General features: G+C 44.0%; 1 protein-coding gene across 1 annotated transcript in view; it reads right to left on the bottom strand.

The window, feature by feature from the left end:
* Positions 1-24,955, bottom strand: part of CACNA1I (calcium voltage-gated channel subunit alpha1 I) — a 164,764-nt gene that overhangs the window by 54,984 nt on the left and 84,825 nt on the right. Inside the window, exon 5 of the mRNA XM_031057759.1 lies at positions 11,053-11,150. Coding sequence (XP_030913619.1) covers positions 11,053-11,150 — 98 coding nt within the window. The remainder of the gene's footprint in view (positions 1-11,052; positions 11,151-24,955) is intronic.

Here is a 24,955-nt window from a genome sequence, read left to right as displayed (position 1 = left end):
GCCGGGCTGGGCTGGCCTGGGCCGGGCGGGCTGGACTGGGCTGGGCGAGCCCCGGGCAGCCGAGGCCGCGGTGCGGGGAGCTGTGCCCACCACCGGCACCGCCAGGGTGGCACAGCAGCGCTGTCACTTGGCCCTGTCCCTCCTGCCTCCTCCTGAGCACCAGGAGAGCTGGGCTGATTCACTCCCTGGCGCTACTCCCGCTGTGACACGAACGGCGACCGGCTGAGGAGGGGTGAGAAACCCTGTTCTTTCTCACCTCTGAGGCTTTCAGTCCACCCCAGCTACAGTGTGAGGGACAGAGCCGACGCATGTGAAGTCAAAAGGAGATTTGAGGCCATCATTCCCTCGCTTGGGGTAAAGCAATGGAGGAGAACATAATTCTCAGCTCTCATCTCACCTGCGTCGTGGACCAAGCTACCAATTGTCATTTTAACTGGAACGAAACCAAATCTCCCTCCCGTCAGCACTTGTGTGACTGTAGCTGGCAGGACATTTTGCAGAATGCAGAAACTGAAGTGTCATTATGTCCCTCAGCCAGGCTGCCTGTCCAAGCGTGCCTTCTTTCCTTCCTCCCCTGCCCCAGGACACATCCAGCTAGCATGGGGTTGGCAGCACTCTCCTGTGCATGCTCCTTTATGGAAATTTTCACAACCGAGGAACCATTCCAGCAGACACATTGTGCAGAAAGTACACAGAGAGAGACGTGCACCTTCTTCTTTTCTTTTAATTTTGCAGCCAACCCCTGTAGTTAAAATAATCTCAGTTTGTGTGCACAGTGCAAGCTGGTGCTCCAACTTGTGGCTGTCCTCACTGATCTCCTGCTGACCCGAGGCTTAGCTGTCATTTCACACATTGCACTCATAAACATCAGCTCCAGCTTGGGCCAAACACTACCAAGAGACACCAATCAGCTGTGGGTCCAACAGCAGACACACTGCCAAGCTGACCTATACTATAACCCACAGCTTCCCTTGCCATGCAGATCTTTTCTCTTTCATGCATTCCTTCTAACCGAGGCCTCTTCTGCAAACAACACATGCAAGCTAAAGGAGTTCAGCTGGAAGAGCCAGCGTGCAGCTCCAGATGCTTTGTCTTCAAGCTGCAAAGCCACCCTCACTCACATTGCAAACCATCACCGCCTGCCTTGCACCATGGCAGGAGAGAGAGCATATCCAGAGGGATGGCCAGACCCAAATTAAATTAACTCTGGGGAAAGACTTGTCCAGTTGACAGACAGTATGAGGTACTGACAGACCTTAAGCCAGTTCTGCTGCTAAGGAAAAACTGCCCCAGACACACTGGGCTCATTCAGAGAAAAGTAAAGTCTTCCCATCAATCTCTTTGTCAGGTTCTGAGTGTGTTTGCAGGGTACATTTAGAGCTGGGGGTTTAGCACTTGCCGATGGTCAGCATGATCCATAGCTCAGGAGCACTGCTTAGTTCCTCACCAAATCCCCACTCTTGCCTTACTGACAAGCAAAGCCTTTTAGCATCCCTGACTGGCTCAGGCACCTCATCCTACACAGCCTGTTGATGACATAACCTCAAATTATCTTTGTCACTCCCCAGCGTAACCACAGAAGAGATCAAAACATGACATTTGTAGCACTTATAAAGCTTCAGCCAGTATGGAGAGCTGTTGTTCATTTTCTCAGTAGCATGGGCATACCAATCCTCATCTTCATACAATGACTTCCCTTAGAATACTCAAGTTTAAACACTAAGTGCCCCTAGTCCTTACCTTCAAGGTACTTCTCAGGTTAAGCCTGAAGTAGCCAAAAGAGAGACAAACTCCAGAAAAAAACTTTTTGGCCATAGCTTCACCCTGTTGGAACAGAGCTTTCCAGACTAGGTTTAGAGTACAGTCATATAAGAGGAAAAAAATCTCTTTAAGCTTGCTCCAAGGCTCTAGAAACAATTCCCTTGGGATCCAGGGACTAACACAGACCTCACCTCTTTTCAGTCAGAGAGCAAGACACAGACCAGGTCAGGTCATGAGCATGAAAAAGGAAAGTAAGAAGGGAAGAAAAATGCATCACTTAAAACACTTCCCAACAGACATTCAGCTAAAACAACCACCGAAAAGAGAGTGCCAATGAAACCAGAGATAAGCTCTTTTCCTTGGAGAAGAGGAGCAAATAAACACAGGCACTGCAGAGCCCCAGTGCTCAGCAGGCTGCCAAAGGGGGCTCAGGTGGTGCTGCCAGGTGATGTGAAAAAGCAAGCTCAGAAGTGAGCCTCCTAATTGCAGACCTGACTCCACAGCTGCAGTGGCTTCAAGAAAGAGAGCAGAGCAAAATCCAGAGCATTTACCTTGACACCTAAATGCTGACATTTGTGAAGAGAGAGTGGCCACAGTCCAAGCTTTTCTGTCATCCTAAAAGGAGACACCCAAGCTCTGCAGCAGGCTGCACCTTATGATGGATGCTGTAAGCCCAGCTAAGGTTCACAGATAGCAACCAAAAACTCCTCCTCCACAAGCAGTCACATTCAGAACGTGCCACCTCAGCATGCCTGGTAGCCACATAATCTGTGACAGGAACAGAAATGCATGCAGGCAAAGGTCCCGGTCAGTAGCCCCTTCTTCACTGTCTTGCCATTATCCCCTTGCAAGCTTTGGACTGTTAAGCAGCCTTGTCTTGGAAAGTGATGACAGGTGTCAGATTATTTCTTAGAGAGGTGTCTCTCTGGGGGATTACTGTCATTCTGTTCTTTTTTGTAATACTGAACATCTAATAAGCAACACCTACTACCACCTGCTACAGCAGTTCATTCAGTGATCATCTCATTTTTTTCCCCATTTATCACTGCAGTGATGACTGCATTCACTTTCGGTGAAGAGTCTATTAAAAACATACAGTGCCAGCTTTTCTTTCAGAATTGGAGGAGCCACCTAACACCAGGGACAAAAGTCAACTCCAGTGCTGTGGCTGCGAGCCACTTGCCTCTATCCTGTAAATATCCTTAAGCTCTTTACACATCTCTAGTGCTAAGTGGGACAGAATAATGCAAAATATTATGTAAAACAGTATTAATGCAACTTCTGGGTAAGATTTAACAGGGCTAATTTCCTCTTGCTGTCACTAGCATGAATCATGTTTCTTTCTACTGCAGGCAATGACATGACATTACGTGAAATGAGTGTGAACAGGAGAATCAGTCCCAAAATACACAAAGATAGAGAAATTTAAGGTTATGATTGTAAATTGCCTTGCCCACACACACAAAGTTTAATTTGCATTAGTGTAATATGACAGTATCATTCACCCCATAATACACTGTCATTATTGCTCACATTTCCATGGTATCCATTGCTTGATAGGTCCCATGGGACAGATTTTGCAAAACAGCTCAGCTCCCATTTAGGCAGCAAAATACATGGCTGGGCTTTCGTGATTGCTGTGTACACTGGAGGCTGAGCTTGTTTGAACAGGCAGCAGAATTGTCACAACGGGAGCTGTGAGGTACTAAGCATTTTTTAAAATTCTGGCTCTGCAGGTTCCGCTACAGGAGAAGAGAGAAATAAAGATTCCATCAAAGGTTTCTATGACTGGTTTCTGTAATGTTTTGGTTTGGTTTTTTCCAGGCTTGCTTTACTTTCAGTAACACAAATTCTGAAGTGTTGTTACAGACTCTTTTGATTTTTATCATCAGTCTTTAGCTACATGGCAGAAACCTTCAGGTGGGAAATCTTGCTATGACTTGAAAATCTCAGATTACAGCCAAAAAAAAAAGGAGAGAAGTTTTTATTCCCCACTACTATGGGTGGGGAAAAAAAATATGACTCACAGATACAAAGGTCTGAAAGCCACAGGAAAAATAAATAATTATAATCTGTGATTGTTTTTCCTTTTTCAAATCTCATGGCTTTAAAGCCATCTGAAAAACCTACAAGCCCACAATTAGTGACTTTTGAATACTTGCTAATAATTCTGAAGTGGACTGGTTCAGAGAAGGAAATATTACTTTCTCTCATGACCTGTGACCACAAAAAATAGAAAATAATCAATGTATTGTACAAAACAAAGCATTTCTAGTCTCTTTTTCCTGCATTTCAGTGTTTCCCAGCTCCTTGCCATGATGCTACATTAACAAAGGAATATAATTTTCATTATGTTTTGGGGTTTTTCTCCAAAATTTACTTTGATTGCCCAGTTAAACACCTGGCAATACACTGCACACTTGTAATCCACATGAAAAACAGCACTGAGATCAGACAACAAGTAAATAAAATTAGAGCCTGTCTTCAGTGACTGAAGACTTAATTTAAGTACAGGAAAAATTGCTTACTGTGAGTTGTGAGGCAGTGGAACATCCAGAGAAATTGTGGATGCCTCATCCTTGGAAGTGTTCATGGCCAGGCTGAATGGGGCTCTAAGGAGCCTGCTCTAGTGGAAGGTGTCCCTGATCTTTAAGGTCCCTTCCAACCCAAACCATTCCAGGCTTCTGTGAGGGCTTCCTCCAGTACTGCAAAATGTGGGTCTGGTTACAGACCAGTTGGTTTGTTAAAAAGCTTCAGAGATGCATTGATTTGCAAACCCATCCAGCATATTTGTGAGTCAATAGATCTTCTTTATAGTGTCCTTGACTTTTATCAGTTTTGATTTCCTCCCCACCTCTTCTCTGCATTATCCTACACACAGAGGCGCATCAGGCCTTTGTGTGCTGTGCCTGGCAAACCCTACCACTTGCCTCCTATGAATTTCTCTTTCCAGCCTGCCTTCCTTTTTCTCATCTCTACTGATCTTCATTCTGCTCTGCTCCCCTTCACACGGTTTCCCTTTATACTGAGCATGCCCATCTAATTTAGGGCTTGACTTGATAAAGACACTTGATAAAGAGCTGCACATACAGGACAGTGCAGCTCTGAGTACAATCCCATCTCTGATCTGTCCCTCACAGGAAGCTGGCAGCTTCACCTTTAAACACATTTCAGTCACACAGCCTGATTAGGGAATGAACAGGGCTTTGTGACCTCTTAACTTTTTTGTATGGGTGCTGCCAGAGAACATCACTCCTGTGCCCTTACTAACCTGCTCAGGCTGTATGTGGATAAATCTGTGTGTATACACATTAGCACATGGTTGAAAGTGTGGTTTGTTTGTCACTGAGGTGTGATAATAAGTATTTACAGAGCACCTCATACAAAGAACTGTGAGTTGAGCAAGTTAAAATATTTGGAAAAATCAACAGTATCTGAGTTTCAGCTATTGCTTCACAAATAAAGCTGAGAGTGGGGGAAAATTTACTTCCAAAAGAGTCATTTGGAAGAGTACATTTTTGAAAGGGAATCAGTTTTGGAAGAGAAGAAGCGAGTCCTCTTGCAAAAATACTGAAGCATCTGAAGCAAAGACCCCATGGGGGGCACTTAGAAGCGGAATTTCATAATCTGTTTGCATTTCCAACTGCTAGGGCAGGACTGTGCCTGTCAAATGTGCTTGGTTTTTGTCTGATCTAGCTGTAAATGAGACTGTTTTACAGCCTCATATATCTCAGTCAGAAGCTCATTTCACACACGCTCATCAGTGAAATTAGTTCTTCAAAAACACATTTAGAGAAGTAAATGTCATCACTTTTCCCCCATGCCAAGTGCGGGGTTCGTAGCCAGCTTACTCTGTTTTAGGCACTGTTGCAGTGCCAAGCACAGGCACTTTGGTGTGGAATACAGATTTAAAACAGGCATATGCAGGTTAAACATCTGCTTTTCCCATTTCGACACTCAGATGGTTCAGATTATTTTTATTTTGGGGCTTTGGTCTAGAGAGATGAGTGCAGAGCTGGGAGTTAGGAGATGTCAGTTGTGTTCCTGACTCTGCTGGTGACACTCACTGGGTCCCACTAACCTGGTGTGAAACATAAGAAAGACTAAAAATAACAAGCCATGGTTTATATCTTTGAGATCCGTAGAGGAGAAGGAGAAAACTCCAGTCTATTTGGACCCATGGAGCTACTATAATTACAATCATTAAAAAAGAAAAATGGAACTAGATCAAGATTTTTTATACACAGCACTTGTACTAGGAAAAAACCTGCTATTTGATTGAAATGAAAACACTGCAGTAGTCATTAAAACATTTAGCAAAAAGAAAAGGAGGACAAGAAGAGAGAAAAGCATTTTTATACTAGAATGGCATGATTAAGGATTTCTGATTTTTAGACTTTTTTGTCAGGACCCAGTGTAAGAAAAAACATTAAATGAAACAAACCTTCTAAAATTAGGCAGCATACAGCTGTATTAAAAAGGATGGGAAAAGATTATTTTTGTTCTGACTGAAAAAAACACATTTAGAAAAAGCAGAACTTCCCACAAATCTGAAATTTTATTTCCTGCACACCAAATAATAAGCATATAATGTTATTTTTCTAATACCTTTAACTCAACATAAACATTACTGTATTTACAGACTGAGTATTAGCATGTATGTATACTTTCTACTCTGTAAAGTTGCTTTGCAACAGATCCCTTCACTTGCATACAGTGCATCCAGCTGAAAAAATCTGCTTCCAAATGATGAATCAGCTACTAAATTGTAAGTGGAAACTGGAAGACATCACACATAATGCAAGGGCTCTTCTTTGCATAAGGCCAATGTGACAAGAAAGAGTAAAATGAAGAAACATTTCCTTCTTAAATGTCAAAAAAACTTAATAAAAGAAGAGCAAGAAATTCAAATTATCAGAAATGATCACAGATTCACTGCTCGAAAGCAGGTAAAAATAAAACAAAACCAGCCTCTCTCCCCAAACCTTGTGCCTTGCCTAGAGAATAAGCAACAAATAAAGAGCGAGCACAAAGAGCAATATTTCACCCAGCAACCTGCAATACAATCACAAAAGGATAACAACAAATGGATGTGGAATTTCACCCCGAGACAGGACACAGACATGGCCAGAGCAGAAGGCAGAGACCTGGAGGTATTTTTATACTCTTTACACTGATTCAGTGACTTGCAGGGTTTGTCACACCAACTCATTGCCATGGAATTGAATCCCATGGCAATAGGACCAGACCAATCTCTGACTTTTCATTTCTTGCATTTTCAAACATGACCCCAAAAGGCAGAGTTCCTGGGGTTGTAGTCAGGAATGCAAGAATAAGAGGAAATGTTAATGAAGGTATGGTACAATTACAAGACCAGGGTGCTTCATGTTTTCTCTAGACACTCCACAGATGGCAGGAGAATGGAGGAATGATCAGGCAGGGCAGAACCCCAGACTGCTTCAGGCAGGAAACCTGGAATGGTCAGTAGCACATCCTGCTGAGAACTGCTGAGTTGCTGATAACTGGTAGCTAAAGATCAGCTCTAACCCCAAAGGAGGTTTGAAATCCAGAAGTGTCTCCATGAGAGTTCTCACAGAATGGTTTGGTTTGGAAGGGACACTGAAGATCATCTACTTCCAACCTCCCTGCCATGGACAACAGCACCTTACACCAGTCCAGTCCCACAAAGCCCCATTCAAACTGGCCTTGGACACTTCCAAGGATGGGAAAATCCCACTGGAAAATCCTATTTTACCTCCTTTACTTGCACAGTGCCACTTCCTGTGGCAGTGAGTTTTACAGCCTAACTACAGCTGGGTAGAAACTGCCATTCTCAATGGACATTTACCACCTTTTGGTTACACTGGTTGTCCTTTTCTTCTTCTGTCATGATTCAGAGAGGCTTTACATCCTCACATGCATCCTTTGTACCATAGATAATGAGTAAATAGAATTTGACAGTGCTTTGTGGGATATTGTTTCAAAGCCTCAGGAGTGTCCCTGTGAGGAAGAGCTTTCAGTAGTTTCATGTTGCAGATGAGCACACGTAAGCAGAGTTTAGACACATCCAATTTGGGAATTTGGGCATTTAAACTTCAGCCTTGCCCACCTGCTAAGAATATAAAATCAGTTTATTTAACTTTTTACTCTGCCATGTTGCTACTGTTTCCTTAGAAATTCCTTCTGAATTCCCTCTCCTCTAATTTTCTGTTATTGCCTTTTTTTTTTTTAATTCAGGTAGTATAAAATTTTTCTTAAACTTCCCTAGAAATTTCTCACATAAGTATGTGGACTTTTCAAACACTGGCAGATCAGTAGAGTTCTTTGGGCACTAAATAATTTACCTGACAGATCACTTGAGCACTCTCCCATTAGTGTTCTAATCAGTCAGGTTCCTAATAATTTTGTCAATTCTCCTGATAATAAATTGCCATTATTCAGTCCACACAGCCAGACCCCCCTGTGGAAATCAGTCCCTACCTGAGTGTCCCTGTGGAAGCCTTTGAAATGCCCAAGGTGAACACTGGGCCCCCTGTCCCACCATGGCCTTATGAACTTGGCTGAATATCTGCCTTTGGGATCAACCACCCCCCACTCCTTGCCTCTCCCAGACATCTCACACTCCCAGCCATGACCTCAATCTCCCTCTACCTCCTGCTGTCCTATTTCCCACTTTCTTTGGTAGCACCTGCAACACCTCCGGCTTGATATCGTCAGTACATCTCACTAATAGACTTTCCTCTTCTTCAGATTAGTAATGAAGAACTTTACAAAGACATTAAAAAAAGATTTGTGGCCAAAGGTCCCATTAATTATGTTTGTTGTAGCCCACTAGGCACCTTCTTCTAATGCAGCTCATTCCCATTTATCACAAACCTTTGTTTACAACCTCTTTGCTAGTTTTCAGCCCTCAAGTCAATGCTTCCTCTCCCAGGGAATCCAGTTTCTTTCTTTTTTTTTTTTTTTTGTTTTAATTAATGGCAGGATGTCTTTCTTCCAAAACACTCTCTGCATATTACCACAGATTTATGTAGCAAGAAAAATACATAAAGGTTTAACCACAGAGTGTAAATTAAAACAGCATCAATTTCATACAGGTATAGTTCTATACTGATGGAAAGAGCAAACAGGCAGTGTCAGGGCAGGGACAGCCAGTAAAACTCAATGGCATCTGCTCTGCAAAGGTCAGGAAAGATGATGAAAAGCCTCTCTGGTGCCTCTGCATGGATGGAGCCGGTCAGTTTTGATGTGGCTCACACTTTTCCTCCCTCGGGCAGCTCTAGCTGTTCCAAGACATGAACAAGACTAATAGAAATTCTTAAGTTTCTGCCAGGCAAGCTTTCTTCCTGATCACCTTTGTCCAGCAATTAAAAAGGCAGACACCTGTAAGAGTTAATGGGATGTCATTCCAGATGTTTCCATTTGCCTCCAAGGTTAAGTCTACCCTGATAACAGGCATCAGTCTCTCCAAGCAGTCTTTGAGCACAAACTCATGGCACACCTGATGAAGCAGGAGGAAAGGAGGCTGCACAACGTGAGGATGGTGCTGCTCTCACATGGCTGCCCACATCTTCCTGGAAAGGGTGATTCTGCCATGCACAGCCTCCAGGCCACCCCCTCACAGAAAGGTGATGCCTTAAGTTCTAGCTTTCATATTTTCTAGATTCTGTACTGCCTTAGTGGGTAACCTGAACTTCATATAAAGTGTTAGCAAGTTCTCTTCACAGGGCAGTTAGGCAAAGCAATCCTTTTCCAGCCCCAGAACCACGGACACTGTTGCATCTTCAGGCACAAAAAGTGTAAACAGCAAATTGAGGAGAGCAATCTGGGAGGAGGGGACTTCCTAAGCTGAAGCTGAAATTGGACAATTAACCCCAATATGTAAATGGGCCAAAGCTTACAGTATAAGTGGGAAAACTCATGACCAGGAGTCCATCTTGGGTGGAGCCATGGCTGGGCTCTTTTACTGCCCAATAAATACCTACTTTATTCCTTTAATTCTGTCTAGCCTCTGCTCCAGGTAGCCTCACTAGGCATCAACCCCAGGACTAGGGCTCTGGACTGGACTGGCTCCCAGTCCTCTCCTCTCTGGATGCAGACCGGGGGGTGGGGGTGGGTGGGGTTGTTTTGCTGACCATGAATAGCCAAAAGCTTCTCCTGAACCTCATCTTTATCATCTTGTGATGGACCTGTCACATTCCTGGCTGTTCTCTCAGTGCCCCAACCAGTAGCTCTTTTGTCTGGTCCCCTTCTGCCATGCTGAGCATACAGGACTGTGCCTTGGTTTCTCTTTTAAACCTTTCAGCCCCTTCTGTTCAAGGCCATTGCTCGAAGATAAAAGTATATCCAGGAAGAGGGACAAGATCCTCTTACAGAAAGGCTTTGCATGAAGCCAGAGTCTCTGAAATTCACCTCCACAGCATGTTCAAGAAGTAGGTGACATCATGAAAATTACTTTGGCACAAGGGAAAACATACGATGCAGATTAGGAGGTCAATTGTGCAGACTTTCTCAGGTCTGGAAAAGAAAAAGGAGCATCTGAGTTTGACAGAAGGATTAGGAGAGCTCTGGCAAGGTCTTAGCCACTGCAGAAAGCCTGATCAGGGAGATTATGGAGAACAGCAAGGAGACTTCCTGCCATTCTGTAAGACTGAAAAACTTGCAGAAGAAATGCCTGAAGTGTCCCAGGGCTGACACATCTGGGCTTGGGCAGAGCCCTGGCTGCCCCAGGCCTGACTCATACACACACAGCAGCTCACAGAAGGGATAGCTGGCACAAAAGAGAGAATACAAAGCACAAGGCGAGAAGGGGAAAAAAAAAAGAGTTGGTGCTACATACCCCTAACCGGTAATGGCATGAAATTTTTTCAGATGAGAGGATCTGGAAGGTCTTGTGAAAGCCTGAGCAAACTAAGTCTCCCTGATTCCTGAAGCTCATCCTTCTCCAGACCGCACACACAGGACTTTTTGAGGCTACAGACATCATTAAACCTGTGATATCTTTCAGTAAGAGAAAGAAAAACCCCTTCCCTTTACTGCACATTGTTCACCTTTGGTTCCTGAGGTTCCGTTGACAGGCCATGCACAAAGGATGGCCAGGGTGGATACCGGGAGACTTGTTTTCCTGCCCATCCAACAACACCTCTGGGCCTTGTGATGAGGAAAAGCCTGCACAAACCCCACAGAAGCCTCTATTCCCTTTGTACCTGCTGGGACACCAGCAGCACAGGCAGCCTTATGGACCGTGTGCTCCCCAGGAGCTGGGAGGGGTGGGAGGGGAGCACGACTTACTGGGCACGCGGTTGATCGCCTTCAGGGGCCTCAGGACACGGACAGTACGGATTGCAGACAGGTTAATGTTCTGGAGATCCAGGGAGTACTCCACCATCCTGCAGCAGGGGAAAGAGAGGGAGAGAGAGGAAAAAAAGAGAGAAAAAGAAAGTTCAAAAGAATCCAGAATTTTGGCTTGAGACACGGGTTTATAACTTCTTCATTGAAGAGTTTCTGGAAGTTATGGGGACGAAGCCAGAGCTTCATCCTGGCACTTCTGGCCAGGGCACATGTGTGGGGTGGCCTCTGCACACAAGGCCATCAGGACAGGAGCCATGTGGCCAGTTTTGTTGGGAGTTATCCTGCAGCACAGTGGGGTGCTCCCTGTGCTCCCCTCATCTCCCACTGCAGGCTGTGTGGTCTCGGGAGGCAGCTTCAGCTAAACCTGCTTTATCTTACCCAGAAATAAACCCTCTTTCTTAAAGCACTAACTGCTTTGACTAGATGGAAAGGCTTCCCCCATGGCTGTGAATCACTCCTTTTTGACACCAACCAAAAGGAGAAAAGCCTAATTTTAGGACATATGCTAGACCTTAGCTCTCCTAACCGAACAACATGTGCTGTAAATAACCTCAAAGTGCAAATAGGTGTGACTCAAGCATTGGCTTTGCTGCAAGAGCAGCAGGTGCAGGTGACAAAAAGTGGCCTGGCCCAGCAATCCTTAGCCCAGTGTTCTCTCCTTGCCCAGCATGGCAAATGTCCTGTCTCTTTAAAAGCACGGTGGGAAATCATTATAATGATGATTTGATAATTATAATGATATAATGATAATCCTGGCCAGAAATCTCCACCTGAGGACCTCAAATCATCTTTCATGAACAAGTTTTCATGAACAGAGATGCATGAGACCTCCAGGAAGACATGGGCTGTTGTCACCAGCTTCCCTTGGGTAACTCTGGTCTGCTCATGGGATCAAGAGCATGACAAAGTTGGCAGGTGAAATAGCAGCAGAGTCAGGACAGGAACTGCTTCTACAGAATCTCTTCTCAGACTGAATAATGAAACTACAAAAAGTTCCCTTTTCCCTGGCCTTTTAACAAGAGTCAGGAGACAGGAAGGGATTGGGGGGACTGCCTTTTGTTACTGCACCCTTTCTCAGAAAAAAACCATAATTTTACAGAAAGACCCACAAGTAAATGGAAAGTTTACCCAAATCCCCCTAACCAGGAATAATTGAGAATTAAATGAGAGCTTAAGTGAGACACTGAGAGGGAAATGGGGTACAGCCAGTCTGTAAAAAATAATCAGGGAGAGGCATTGAGCGAAATGGAACAGTGGACTCATCCTTCTACAGATTACCCTCCATTCAAGAGGACCTTGAAGAGCTAATGCCTGGTTATCTGTCTACACCTTTCACAAAGGGGACTTGTCAGAGTGATAGATTTTCAAACACGATGGGGTAAACCTGTCGAAGTGTTGTGATTATCCTCTCTCATGCTCTCTTTCTTTCTCTCCCTCATTCCTTTCAGTCTGTTCTCTCCTGCACTTTTAGGGTAATTGCATGAAATAATTCTTCCTCTGAAATGCAGTGGCATTCATTTACCTCCCTGGAACTGTCAGTTCCACATATACCAAGTGCAGAAGAAGAGACAAGGGATTTCATGCAGATAATCACAATATTCCCACGCCCAAAAAAAGCCCCGACCCCAAGCCAAGCAGAAATGTTCAACCAGCCTACAGAAAGAATTAGTGATAGACAGAGGCTTAGGATGCAGTCAGATGAAATTGGAAGCAGGTACAAAAGGAGGAGGAACACACAGAGATAATGCGTGGAGATGACTCCAGGACATCCCCGTGTGGTGCAAAGACACACAGTGACAAAAGGAGGAGGAACACACAGAGATAAAAACGCGTGGAGATGACTCCTGGACATCCCCATGTGGTGCAAAGACACACAGTGGAAGGGCCTTGAGTAAGCACTGACCAACCTTGCTCCAAATAAAGCAAGATTGTCTCATCAGCATGTTGTTGCTTCAGAATTAGACAGACCTGCTGAAACTTTGGGATTACAGTTACAGGCAAAGCACACTACAGACAGAGTTGTATTGCTCCCAGGCCATGAGCTAGCAGCTCTTCACAGAGAGCTGACACACGGAAGCAGCTTCCTGACTGATGGAGCCCCCACGCTGCAGTCTGTTGTGGGGGTATGTATATGCACAGAAACATAAAGGCCTCAAGCTTGGTGAAGTCCCACTGAACTTCCTTTCCTCTCCCAAAAACACAGCTCCTAAGAAAACTGGGTTGCCTCTGAGGGGAAAAAAAGAAATAAAAATTGAGCAGTAGCAGAACAACCCAAGAGTCAAATGCCAAATAAGCTGTTGGCCCAAAATACATCTAATTTCAGAAAGTATTTTTTCTGAACTGGGAGGAGCCAAATGAGAAGTCCTGAATAATATTCAGAGAAACCAAGCACAGGGGAAAAGCACAGGGCTAGGGGCGACATGAAATGGAGGTGGCATCTTCTCTTAGCCTTAGCCATGCAAAATTAATTTTAAAATGTTTTCAAACCATTTGGGTTTTGTCCTCTTGTGGCTACAGCATGTGAGTAACCTTAACCCAGTGAACATCACTGCCTTTTCCTAGCTGGATTGAGTTTGCCACCTATACAGTACAGTTCCTGTGTCACTAGAAAATTATCAGTCATCCAAGTAGTGACCGTGGGTCCTTTCAGCACAAGACAAATGCTGCCTTAAGTCAACCCTGTGGTTCAGACAGCAGCAAGCCAGCCTCCTGCAGCCCTCAGTGGCCAGAGTCACAGATTTACTGCCATTATGTTCCAGTGTAGCCAGATAAAAAAGCTGAACAGACAATCACACTGCCAGGGAAAACAGCAGGCTGTTCCCAAGGATGGGTTAGAAAAGGGCAAACGCTGAATCTTTTAGAGAGCAACTGTAACAAAAATGAACTCAGCCCTAGGAGGCTCCAGCTCGATTAACAGACCCCTTCTGCCTACAATTCTTCCTGAGGCCTCCTGGTCTTAGCTGTAATAGCAGAGAAATACAGGATGCTTAAATCCCTGTGGATAAGACTGTTGTAGTCATGCAGATTGTATCCAAACAACTTTGATTCAATTCTAGTGTAATTTTGCATTAGGGCCGCTCATTTTCACCTTTTCATTTCTAGTGATCACTTCAGCATCAGCTTATGTTCACTCCTCTCTTTGGGCAATATTAGCATGCCCACACAATGCAGGTGACCAAGGTGCAGTGAAACTCCAACAATTATCAAAAACCCACCCATCTCCTATGTAGGTAAAACTGATAAAATCCAAATGTTGCCTCCATTCTCATGAAATAGGGTCTCTAAGTGACTCTGCTGGAGTCTCCAGGCATCTGCAGCATTTCAGGGGAGCATTACTGGGAGCTAGCCCAGCTCTTTTTGTTATTATCATTCTCCAGCCAGCCCTGCTCCCCACAGCCTGGAAACCCTGGACACTCAACCCCCTCTAGGTTTGGACTGAGCCCCATCTCCCAGTGCCATACGTGGGGGTGACATCAGACTGACACAGGACAAAGGGACTCATTGCAAGAAGCGATCAGTCAGAAGCTGCCAGCAGGTTTATTTCAGGAGGTTCACATTTCCTGTGTCTAGAGACCTTGTGGTGGTGGGTCAGGTGTACTGTGCTTGTTTGGACTCTTGTTAAGCTGGCTTTTGGATCCTTATCCCATCAGCAACCTGCAGAATCCTGTGTTTGCTGGGTGTTTGTAAACCAAGGTAAGGTTACAGCCAGTAAAAATGGTTGAACTCCAGGAGACTCCCAGGCTCCTTGTCCTTGCTTTGTAGCAGCTCAGTGCCATGAGTGAGGGTACCCCCATTACCTAACTACCCTCCATCTTGTTCTCCTCTCTTTCTTGGCTGCTTAAGGCACGTCTTGTTAGTAAACACCATAAATTCTTTAAGGTTTGGGGGCAGTCAGACAGAGTCTAGGATGTGGGAAGGGGAAGAAAGAAAAAAAAAAAAGACTGTGCTGGGTGTGAGTCCTTCCCCTTTATCATGACAGAACAAGGTGATATGCATCTCTTCTGAGGGAAACAGCAGCTCATTTCTGGCATCACTAAACTATTTTGTGGCCCCTTGTGTGAATGGATGAGCAGAAGGACAGGTTCAGAAGCTTAAACTATGCTAAATAAGACAAACTTCTCATCTGTGATGGAATTTGAGCACTGAGCTGTCATGATAATTGAATATTTACAGTAATTCTTCTTCCCTTGCTAGAGGTTTTCTTTTTTAAAACCTTCCACATGAAACTCACTGGAAGGAGAGGGGATTGGCACAGTCAGTGTCCTCACACCACACAGCTCAAGACTGATACATGTTGGGAATCTTGTCAGAGTGGGAAAAGGGACAGGGGCACTGCCTGCATGCATGGGGTTCATCCTGCATAAGCAGGGGGATGCCTGGCAGGGAACACCTCTCTGCTTGAGCTCTGCCTCCCTTCCCCCTCTCAAGGCATCCCACCTGCTCCCTGCCTCTTTGCATCCCTCTGACATACACCTGCCTGCAACATTTCCATCTCTCATTTCAATCTTTCTTCTTCATTCCCACTTTTTCCATTTGCCCCTTGACTTCCTTCATATTTTTCCATTTAGGTAAATCTACTCAGCTGAACACACAAAGGACCTGGAGTTAGACAGAGGAACTGCAGGGAACAAGTGAGCAATTTGTTAGCACGCTGACTCTGCCCAGAATGTGCCTGGTCTCGTGTCCCTCTGTCCCGTGTCACAGCACCGGAGCAGACAGTGAGTGCACGGGGACACGGGGGCATGGAAACCTTCAATGCTTGTGAGGCCTCAACAACACCAGAACAGCTTCATCAGCTCCAGCCTGGCACTGCTTTGGTCCTGTGCACCTGTGAGCTCCAGAGTGGGCCTGGATCTGCCTTGGCACTCGGCAGGAGCAGCACTCGTGGTCCAAGAGCAGAAATGCACGGCCAGCGTGGCTCTGTGCCAGGCACAGGGGAGCAGACTGACCAGCAGGAGGGAGAATAAAGCTAAGGCTCTCTAAAATAGACATGGTGACAGTACAAAAGCCACGTAAGGAGTCCAGAAAATTCAGACTTCATTTGCTGCATGTGTGACCTGGGATAATATACTCAAGCAATGCCTGGCTAGCTGCTACCTAGCAGTTACATTCAATGAAATCCATTAGTAAAGCAGTTCAAACATTACCATTTACCTCTTCATATTTACATCTCCTTATACCTTTATTAAATACTTATTAGCTGTCCTAGTCTTGGCTTCTGAACTTCTACTTGCTGAAAATTAGCAGCCAAAAAATGGCATTTAAAAACTATTCTGAATCATTCATGAAAAATACCAAGACAGTATTTTTCTTATGACACAAAGCCAATATGTTTTTGTCAAATTCAAAAGCTGCCTAATTCCCCTTCTCTGATAGAAGTTTTCAATTGAAATCTAATTAACTGCAGACTAATAAATTCATATTTTTTGTCAAATAAATTTAGGTTTGGCACTGAAGCCAAAAACTTCGTGGCTGTGACTTTCCAGCTGTAATTTCAGACTTGCTATGGGTCTCTGTGGGAAATGAAGCTTTTTCTGCCTGTGGACTTCCATTTGATCCCTACATCTATGAGCACCTGATATGACCAGGTCAGAAGAGTTTGATTGGTCTCTGCTCTGAATTCCTGCAGCTATGTGAGGGCTCAAAGACTGGTGGGTACCCATACCATGGCTAGATGGGATTTAATCAATGTCTTCTGTGTACAGGAAATATGTCTTTCTGTCCTTGGCTCCTTGATCTGGCTATCACATTTTGCAAACTGGAATTTCTACCACTTTGAAGTTCTAGAACATAGGAGTCCATAGGAAGACCATCAGTTTTCCCTGACTGAAAATTTATTCAGATATCTATGCCAAAGGTTGGAGCTGACATCTCTCCCTTTATCAAAATGTCTAGCCCCTGATGCATGAGCTAAAATCTTCCACCTGAAGTTTGTGGGGTGGGGGGAGACTGATTTACCCCTAAATTCTTCCACTTCAGTCATACATACCAGGATGAGAAGGTGGTCTCACTGCCTCTGCTCTGGCTTCAAAGACTGTGGCTACAATACAAAGAAGGAGCAAAGCTGGTATTTGCGCTGGACAATGAACTCCAGTGGTCCCATATCTCCCCTCTTACATTATTGATCCCCTCTAGGAGAAGGAAAGTAAAAAAAGGCATGTGCATCACTAGATCCACACAGCCCTGGTCCTCTGTGGCCAGAGGCGTAGCCATGGGCAGGGAGCGTGGAGAGCAGGGCTGGCCAGGCTACCCCAGAGACTCCATCAGCTGAATCTGTGCTGTGGAAAGGGAAGACAGGCAGTAAAATCCACTGACTGGGGTCCACAACTGCCTGGGAAGTGGGGACCCCCAGCACTGGAGTAACAGCAATGAAGCAGGCGGAAGAGTGCACAGATAGGCAAGAAAAAGAGCACACAGATAAAGGTCTAGAGCATGGGGCACATGGGGCATTCAAGATTGCTCCTGTCATCCCTTGCTAAGGCTGGACGTGCCTGAGCTTGTACACAAAGAGAGCTGCAAGATGAATCCAATCTCTTGTAAATCCATCTGGACACATAAGAAGCAGGGCCAGGAGATTTTGATGAGGCCTGACCAGACACTGGGCAAGAGTGAAGGGCTGCTGCTTCCACTCGGAGGCTGCATCCACAGGATGCACACAAACCAGCTGATACACACGTGCTACTTGCCAGACCAGCAGGGCTCCCAGCCAGGACCTTTTTTTTTAAGTTTTCTGCCCCATGCCCCCACCATTTTGCTCTACAGATGGAGCCACATCCTTATTTTCCCCAAAGGTCCAGTAGGCTGTGGCAAATGACTCTTTCATTATTTGGACCTGAGCTTCTGCTGTATGGACATTGTGGTGCTGGAGGCATAGGGCTGCCAGGCAGATCCCAGCACCAGTATCAGCTCTCTTGGGATAGAGAGGTATATCTATATAGATATAGATACCTCTAGAACAAACTGTGCATTTTGCACCCATTTTGCACAGTTTGGTGCCTCTGGGGCCAGGCTTCAACATGCACCCTAAACAGATGATCCAAAATCCTTTCAACATCTACCACAGAAAAAGTGGAATAACACAGTAGGCCTCCAAATTGCTCTGCAAACCACAGTGTACTAAGCTAAGTAGTTCTGCTTATCTCTTTTAAATTTAGAGCTCATTATGCTGCAAAAAGACAACTCTCTGCTGACATGAAAACTGAACACAGAAGGAAAAAAAGCCTTGCTAGTAAAACAAGAAATGCAAAAATTACACTCTTTTTTCCTCATTTATGAAATATAATAATAATAAAGAGTCTATAATTCTGTTAGCAAAAAGACATTTCCTCAGGGAGTTATAGATCAATTACTAATTACACAGTCAGCTCCTGAGCTGTGATGCTTTGTATTCTTAAAAAAATAACCTGCAACTCTTCCCCCCTCCAGTACAAAATATTTTTTTACTTTTTTTTTTTTTATATTGCTGTGCCAGCAAAAGCCGCTGAAAGCTTCCAGAGCCTGTGAGACTGGTCCCTTGCTGCCTGGAATGTGATTATTTCACACCCTGGAACACTCAGATTTCTCTCCAAACTGTGTACTAAGAGAAAATGTCAGAGTTTCTTAATAGTTTCAGAGACATGATACAAAAAGACATAAGCAGGTTTTCACACTGTGATAAGAAAGCCAGAAGGACTCGCCAAGCTCAGATGACTGAATTTGAGCGATGGGGCCTCACTTCTAAAAACCAAGAGTCAGAACACAGGCTGAGCTCTGTATTTCACTGCTTAGGGGGGGAAAAAAAGGAAAATAAAAAAGAATGCCTGCATTTTGGTCCTATAAGCCTGCTGGTTTTACCTTTTTTGGGTCTTTGTGTTTTGTTTTTTTTAAAGAAACCTAGCATTCACATGGTAGGGAATTAGCTTTCAGGAAGGCAAAAATCAGAGGCAATAATTGAGAACTACCCATTACGCAGGCAGGGTAGAGCTGCCTCCTTGTTTTGATTCTTCTCTGGTGTGATTCATTTCGTTTTGATGACTGCTTTCATTTCAATATGTTGCACATCTAGGGATAGCTTTACTGGGAGAAAGCAAATGAAATAATTAGTATCATTAAGGAGGGAAAAGCGAGTGCATGTTTGAGGGGAGGGCTGTGCTGCTGCTATTTCTACCTTTGGTTAAGATGCTATTTAGCCTGCTGCTTGCTGGTTTCCATCTTTTTCTGATCACTACTTGAAACACCTAATTGCTATATTTATTACAGTTTTCTTTGACTTGCCATAATTTTATAGAGACTTCTATTTGGCATCGAACATTAGCTAACTAGGATTTTCTGAGCATTCTGCTGTTTACCCTGCTGCTAATAAGTATTTAATGATCTGAGATTTTAAAGTCATAACTATGCAAATTCTGGCCAGGTCCCTGAAGGACTGCAGTTAATTAAAAGCAAAGAAAAAGCAGAAATTGGCAACACTTCTCCATCTTGTGAGATTAAGGCCAGTTGGTGTGTTTTGGGTTAAGAGGCATCTTCCCAGTGTGGAAGGGCACCACGCAGTGATGGATTTGTTTCCTGGAAACAGGTGGACATTTGAGAATGGGAGGTTGGTACCTCACATCCTTCAGAGAGCTGCCAGTTCGCTTTCCCAGGCTGAAGTTTAGAGGGATGAACTTGGGGCCATAAGTGCTTTCCATGTAAGGAGAAAGTTGATGTACACAGTGGTGCTGCACATGTCTGAAAAGAGCTTGGATGGATGGATTTGGGAGTCATCATCTCTCCAGGTTTTTGGAAAGGATGCCATATCTAGGGAATTATGGGGAACAGAACTCAAAGACAGTAGAGAACTGTCAGAAAGAAAATGTAAATGTAATATCTCAGTTAATAGAAATACTTTCCAGACTCCCAGTGTGGAAGCTGCATAAAGCACTCCTGAAGAAGCAACTAGCCAAAAGGGATAGGGAGTGAGAAGAAGTGTTCTGCTCAGCTTAAGGGGCTGCCAGGCTTGCCTGAAAAGGGATTCTTCAGCTGTGCAAAACCCTCTCCCCAAAGGCTGCATAACTACTCAGAAAGGAAAGGGTGCTTTGGAAAAGAAATGGAGCTCCAGGAGAGCTGTGCTGCCATACTATAGGTGAAATTAAAAATCAAATTTAGGAAGGCATTCAGACTTCAAGGACAGTATTTACCCATGATGGTGTGTTTTGAAACTAATTGTTTTTCTTATAATGAGAGATATACCACATATTATAGACTTGGATTTATGAACCTTTCTGAAGAAATTGGACAAGAAATATTCAGCTGAACTCATTAGTGGCACATTCTGGCCAACAGGCAAAAAGGTGAACGAGGAATCTGGTGACAAGGTGCTGGCTTGGCCAGCCACCTAGAGCATGAGACTGGCAGAGAACTGGGCTAATCCTGTGCAGAAATATTAACCAGCATTTAATTAGAAGAAAAATTAGGTTTTAGAGAACTGAAAGACCAGTCAGAAGATTAAATAAAAGGCCAAAGGGGAAAGTGATAAAACTAGGAAAAGAGTTAATTCTCACAGAACCTACATGTCAAGAACAAAACTAATCAAGGCACTAAAAGATGTAAAGAAGAGAAAAATAGTGTTGCCTATATACCAGTGCCAGGGGCCCAAGTAATAAAGAGGATAAGAATTGTTCATTTTATGAGCAGAATGCCTAAATGGCATTAGGAAGGCCTGGTGGGAAAATCTGCATGAAAGGAATATTAAAGTAAAGAATTTGAACCTAGTCAGGAGGCTCAAGTGGACAGAAAGAGAGGGGGAGTAACACACTCTGTCAGAAATGGCATTTTCTAGTACACAGTCAGTGACAAAATACTTATGGATTAATTTTCTGCCATATAGAGAATTCCTCCTGGCTAGAGAAATGGGCTGACAGGAGTCTCATGAAATTCAACAGATGAATACAAGGTCCTGCATTTGGGCTGGACTGATGGGCAGTAGTCCTGCTGCAAAGGAGCTGCCACTCCTGGGGGACAGGTCCACACAGGGAAGGACAATGACACACCAAGCTGCACCAGTCAGATTGCAGCGGGTAGATGAGGGAGGGATTATGCCCCTTACTTTGCACTCAGTAGACCATGTCTAAAATATCACATTCACTTTTGGCCCTCCAATAAAAGAAGGTGTTGATAAATTGAAGCAAGTTCAGTGGAGGCTCACCAAGGTGCTTGGGCGAGGAGCATTTGTCCTGTAAGGAGAGGAGATGATTTTGGTGGGACCTAACAGCAGTTCCTTGGTACCTACAAGGCAGTGGGATTTAAGCCAGAATCTTCACAGTACCATATGGCAGGAGAACAAGACACAACAAATATAAATAAAAAGAGGAAAGGGAGGTTCAGACTAGTTACAGAGACACATCAGCAGTGAGGCTGGGATGGTGAGAGATGGTGCCATCTCCATCCATGGTGGTCTTCAAGACTTGACTGGACAACTCTAACTTGAGTTTGCTGTTGACCCTCCTTTGAACAAGATTGGAGTGGAGACCCTACAAGGCCCTTTCCAGCCCTGATTACCTATGATCCTGTGGATGTGATTAGGTTTGTCCAGATCACACCAGAATACAGGCTGACTAGCACTCTTGATAAAAGCACTCTCCCAATTCACCTCTAAGAATTAAATTTGGGCAATGCATTGGGGGTACCTAAATCTCCTTGGCAGTTGCCAGCCTTGGAAATACAGAAAATTATATTCAAGAATGGAAGACAGATTTTCTATCAAGTTCTTTAAAAAAATAATTATAGAACTTGATTGCATGTGTTATGTCCAAGTCATGTAAGGTCACCGACAGTACCAGGTATATCTGGTGGGTTTGGGAGGCCATATTCATGAATCTGAAAGCACACAGAAACAGCCATAGAAACATAAAATCATTTAGATTGGAAAATGCCTTTAAGATCATTGAGTCCAGTTCAACCTAGCCAAGTCTATCACTAAACACCGTCCTTAAGCACCAGTTACATCTACGCCTTTTAAAAGTGTCAAACTAGTCAGACTTCAATTCATGAGTTGTGGAGTACAGCCAAATGGTGTTTAGGAATATTTATCGGGTATTCAAGAAGCTTCAGGAGAGACAAGAAAGGTGAACAGGCTAAGAAGATAGTACAACGTGAGTGAAAGCAAAAGCAGCAATGTAATAGAAGGAAAGGGAAAGGTGATACTCGTGAATATAAATTAGGAGATGGACTTGTAGAAAATTTGTAAGAGAACTGAAAGAGCACATAAAATAGTATAAGTTTTAGAACAAGAAAACAGAAGTGTCGCTAACAGCGTGAAAAAGGCAGAAAACATCAGTTAAAATAAAAGTCCTCTGGGGAAGGTCAGATGATGTAAGTGCACCATTGATCATAATGAGCTAATTTCAGCTCCAGCTGTGATCAAGTATTTCAGGCTGTGTCTAAATAGGGATTTTCTAAGATAAGCAAGTCTGGACAATTTGTATGCAAGAGTTTTAAAAGAGATGGCCAGAAAAGATCTGGACCAGTACTGATAATTTTTGATTAGACTCAGAAAACTGGGAAAGCATCCAAGGGTCAAAGGAATTCTGATGTTGTGCCAGTACACAGTGATCTCAGTGACAGGACTGATGCTGGTGACAGTACAGTGATGAAATTGTCAATATGCATCTTGGATAGATTATGGATTGAAAGTGGATAACAAAATTAACCATACCCAATACAAGTGTAAGGAAAAATAGACATCATCAAACTAATGTGTTATAATCTCTTATGAGATTACAAGTCTGGTTCACACAAGTAATTAGGTTGATATGGCTGGAATGATATGTAATCATCATGACATACATTAGCTGGAGAAAAAACGTCTAAGTAATAAACCTCACATGCAACACTAAATGGGGATTCATTTGTGAGCAGATGTACTTCTGTAATGCACAATTCTTGCCACTCTGTTCTTTATTTATTTATCACAACCTGACAGAAAACTAAAAAAAGTCCCTGATGGATTTTGCAATTGAGGCGTATTTTTGGGAGAACAGAAAAGAAATGAAGATGACAAGTCAGGGATAGAACAGCATGAACTGCCTTGGAAATGCAAATAATATGTATTCCAGTATTCCAGTTTTAAAAAAATGGAACTAACATACCTCTGTGAACAAAGTTTACTGTTCCTACTAACAGGAAGGGGTTTTCTCTCTTCAGAAGAGGAGACAGGAAAAAAAAACCCAACCAATCAAGCTTGGAGACCATGAAGAAAGCAGCTGAATGAATTGATTGTGAAGTGCTGTGATTGAATGGACAGGCTACTGCAATACTTGGCTATAGGAAACGGGAAATTTCAGGCAGGAATAGTTAGACAATATTACAACCAATGGCACTGAAACAGACTGAAGCACTGACAGAATGCTCTGTCTTATTCTGAAATGCACCACTTTAAAAACTGTTTAAGAACATTCCAAGAATATCTCAAAATGCCAAAATATCCAAAATGTCATTTCTCACACCAAAGGTAAGGACAGGAGGAATTTGACCACAGTTTGAGATCTACATGGCACACTCCACTGTGATAATTGAGAGAGATAAAGACAGCATTCTGTGAAAGACAGACCCACTCAGTCAATGGAATTCAAGCAACAAGTAGTTAGAGAAAGATTTTGGGCATATTTTTGGGGACACGTGTAATCATAATCAAACACTAACCCCCCCCACCCACGTAGTGAAGTCCTCTGCCCCTTAATTTACCTAATATGTTTCAGGGGTGCCACAGAAGTGGGCAAGGACAGACAGAATTCCCAGCACAGGTGGTTAATTACAGCACTTGGATCATGAGAGGCAGAACAACCTCTCTCTACATGGAATTCATTCTCCTCAGGTCAGATGTATAAAGGGATGGTATCTCCTTTCCTAGAGGGACAGTGGCATCATCTCCAGCCACATGTCAATGCAACTGTTTCACAGAATAGAGCGAGCAGGGGCAATTGCTCACTCTTGCATTGCTAGAGAACTGCCTGGCTTGATGAGCATGAGCCCAGAAACAAGTGACTCTTCCCCTAAATTCACACACATACAGACTCTGGCTGACATTTCCCATCTGATTAGCTTTCTCATTATCTCAACTTTCAAACCACCATAGGCTCTCAACTTGAGGTAGCTGCCCTCTGAGGCTGCCTCAGCTCAAGCTCTCCAAACACACCCATCACTGTGGGAACCAAATGACGCCAGACAGGACCTGATCACGCAGGGAAGGGAAGAGGGACTCCCACCAGGACAGCTGGTGGTGACGAGCACAGTCTGCCTGAAACGTCTGGGAGCCTGCAACCTCCTGTCACCAGCAAGCAGTTGGGAATGGGAGCGTCAACAAGCTGAATCTGCAGCCCTGGTTGTTTGTGCACACAAGGGGCATTGGCACTCCTCAAACCAAATTGCTTCATGTGATTTTTGGAGGTCTGAGGGGAACAGTGAGGGACAACATTGACTTCTAACTGTTGTTTTGGGTTTTTTCCTAACCCTTCCAGAAAAAAAACCAAAAAACATTTTGAAGGTGGTTAGGGGAGGGAGTGTTTGAGAGGGGAGAAAATTCTGGTGATGTCAGCTCCTATTGCCATGGAAACTGAACATTTTTAGTGACAATGGAGTCTTCCTCCTTGAGCTGCTGGGTTGCAGGGGCAAGCAGGGCAAGGGCACACGAGGGAATTCAGCTAACTAAAACTATAGCTTCTGGCTTTCCAAGGAAGTGAGGAAATAACTACAAATGATTGCCTGAATACATGGTTTATGTAACCAGAGTACTGTCTGGGGCCATAGCAGCAAGCACTCATTATGCTCTTTGATAAAACGTGCTGCTGTGCACCAAACCAGGTGAAGACATCTCAGCTGCCCAGGAATG

This window comes from Geospiza fortis, unplaced genomic scaffold (genome assembly GCF_000277835.1).
Source record: "Geospiza fortis unplaced genomic scaffold, GeoFor_1.0 scaffold173, whole genome shotgun sequence".
NCBI lineage: Eukaryota > Metazoa > Chordata > Aves > Passeriformes > Thraupidae > Geospiza > Geospiza fortis.
The sequence above is the reverse complement of the archived record's forward strand: the minus strand, read 5'-3'. Positions and strand labels throughout refer to the sequence as shown.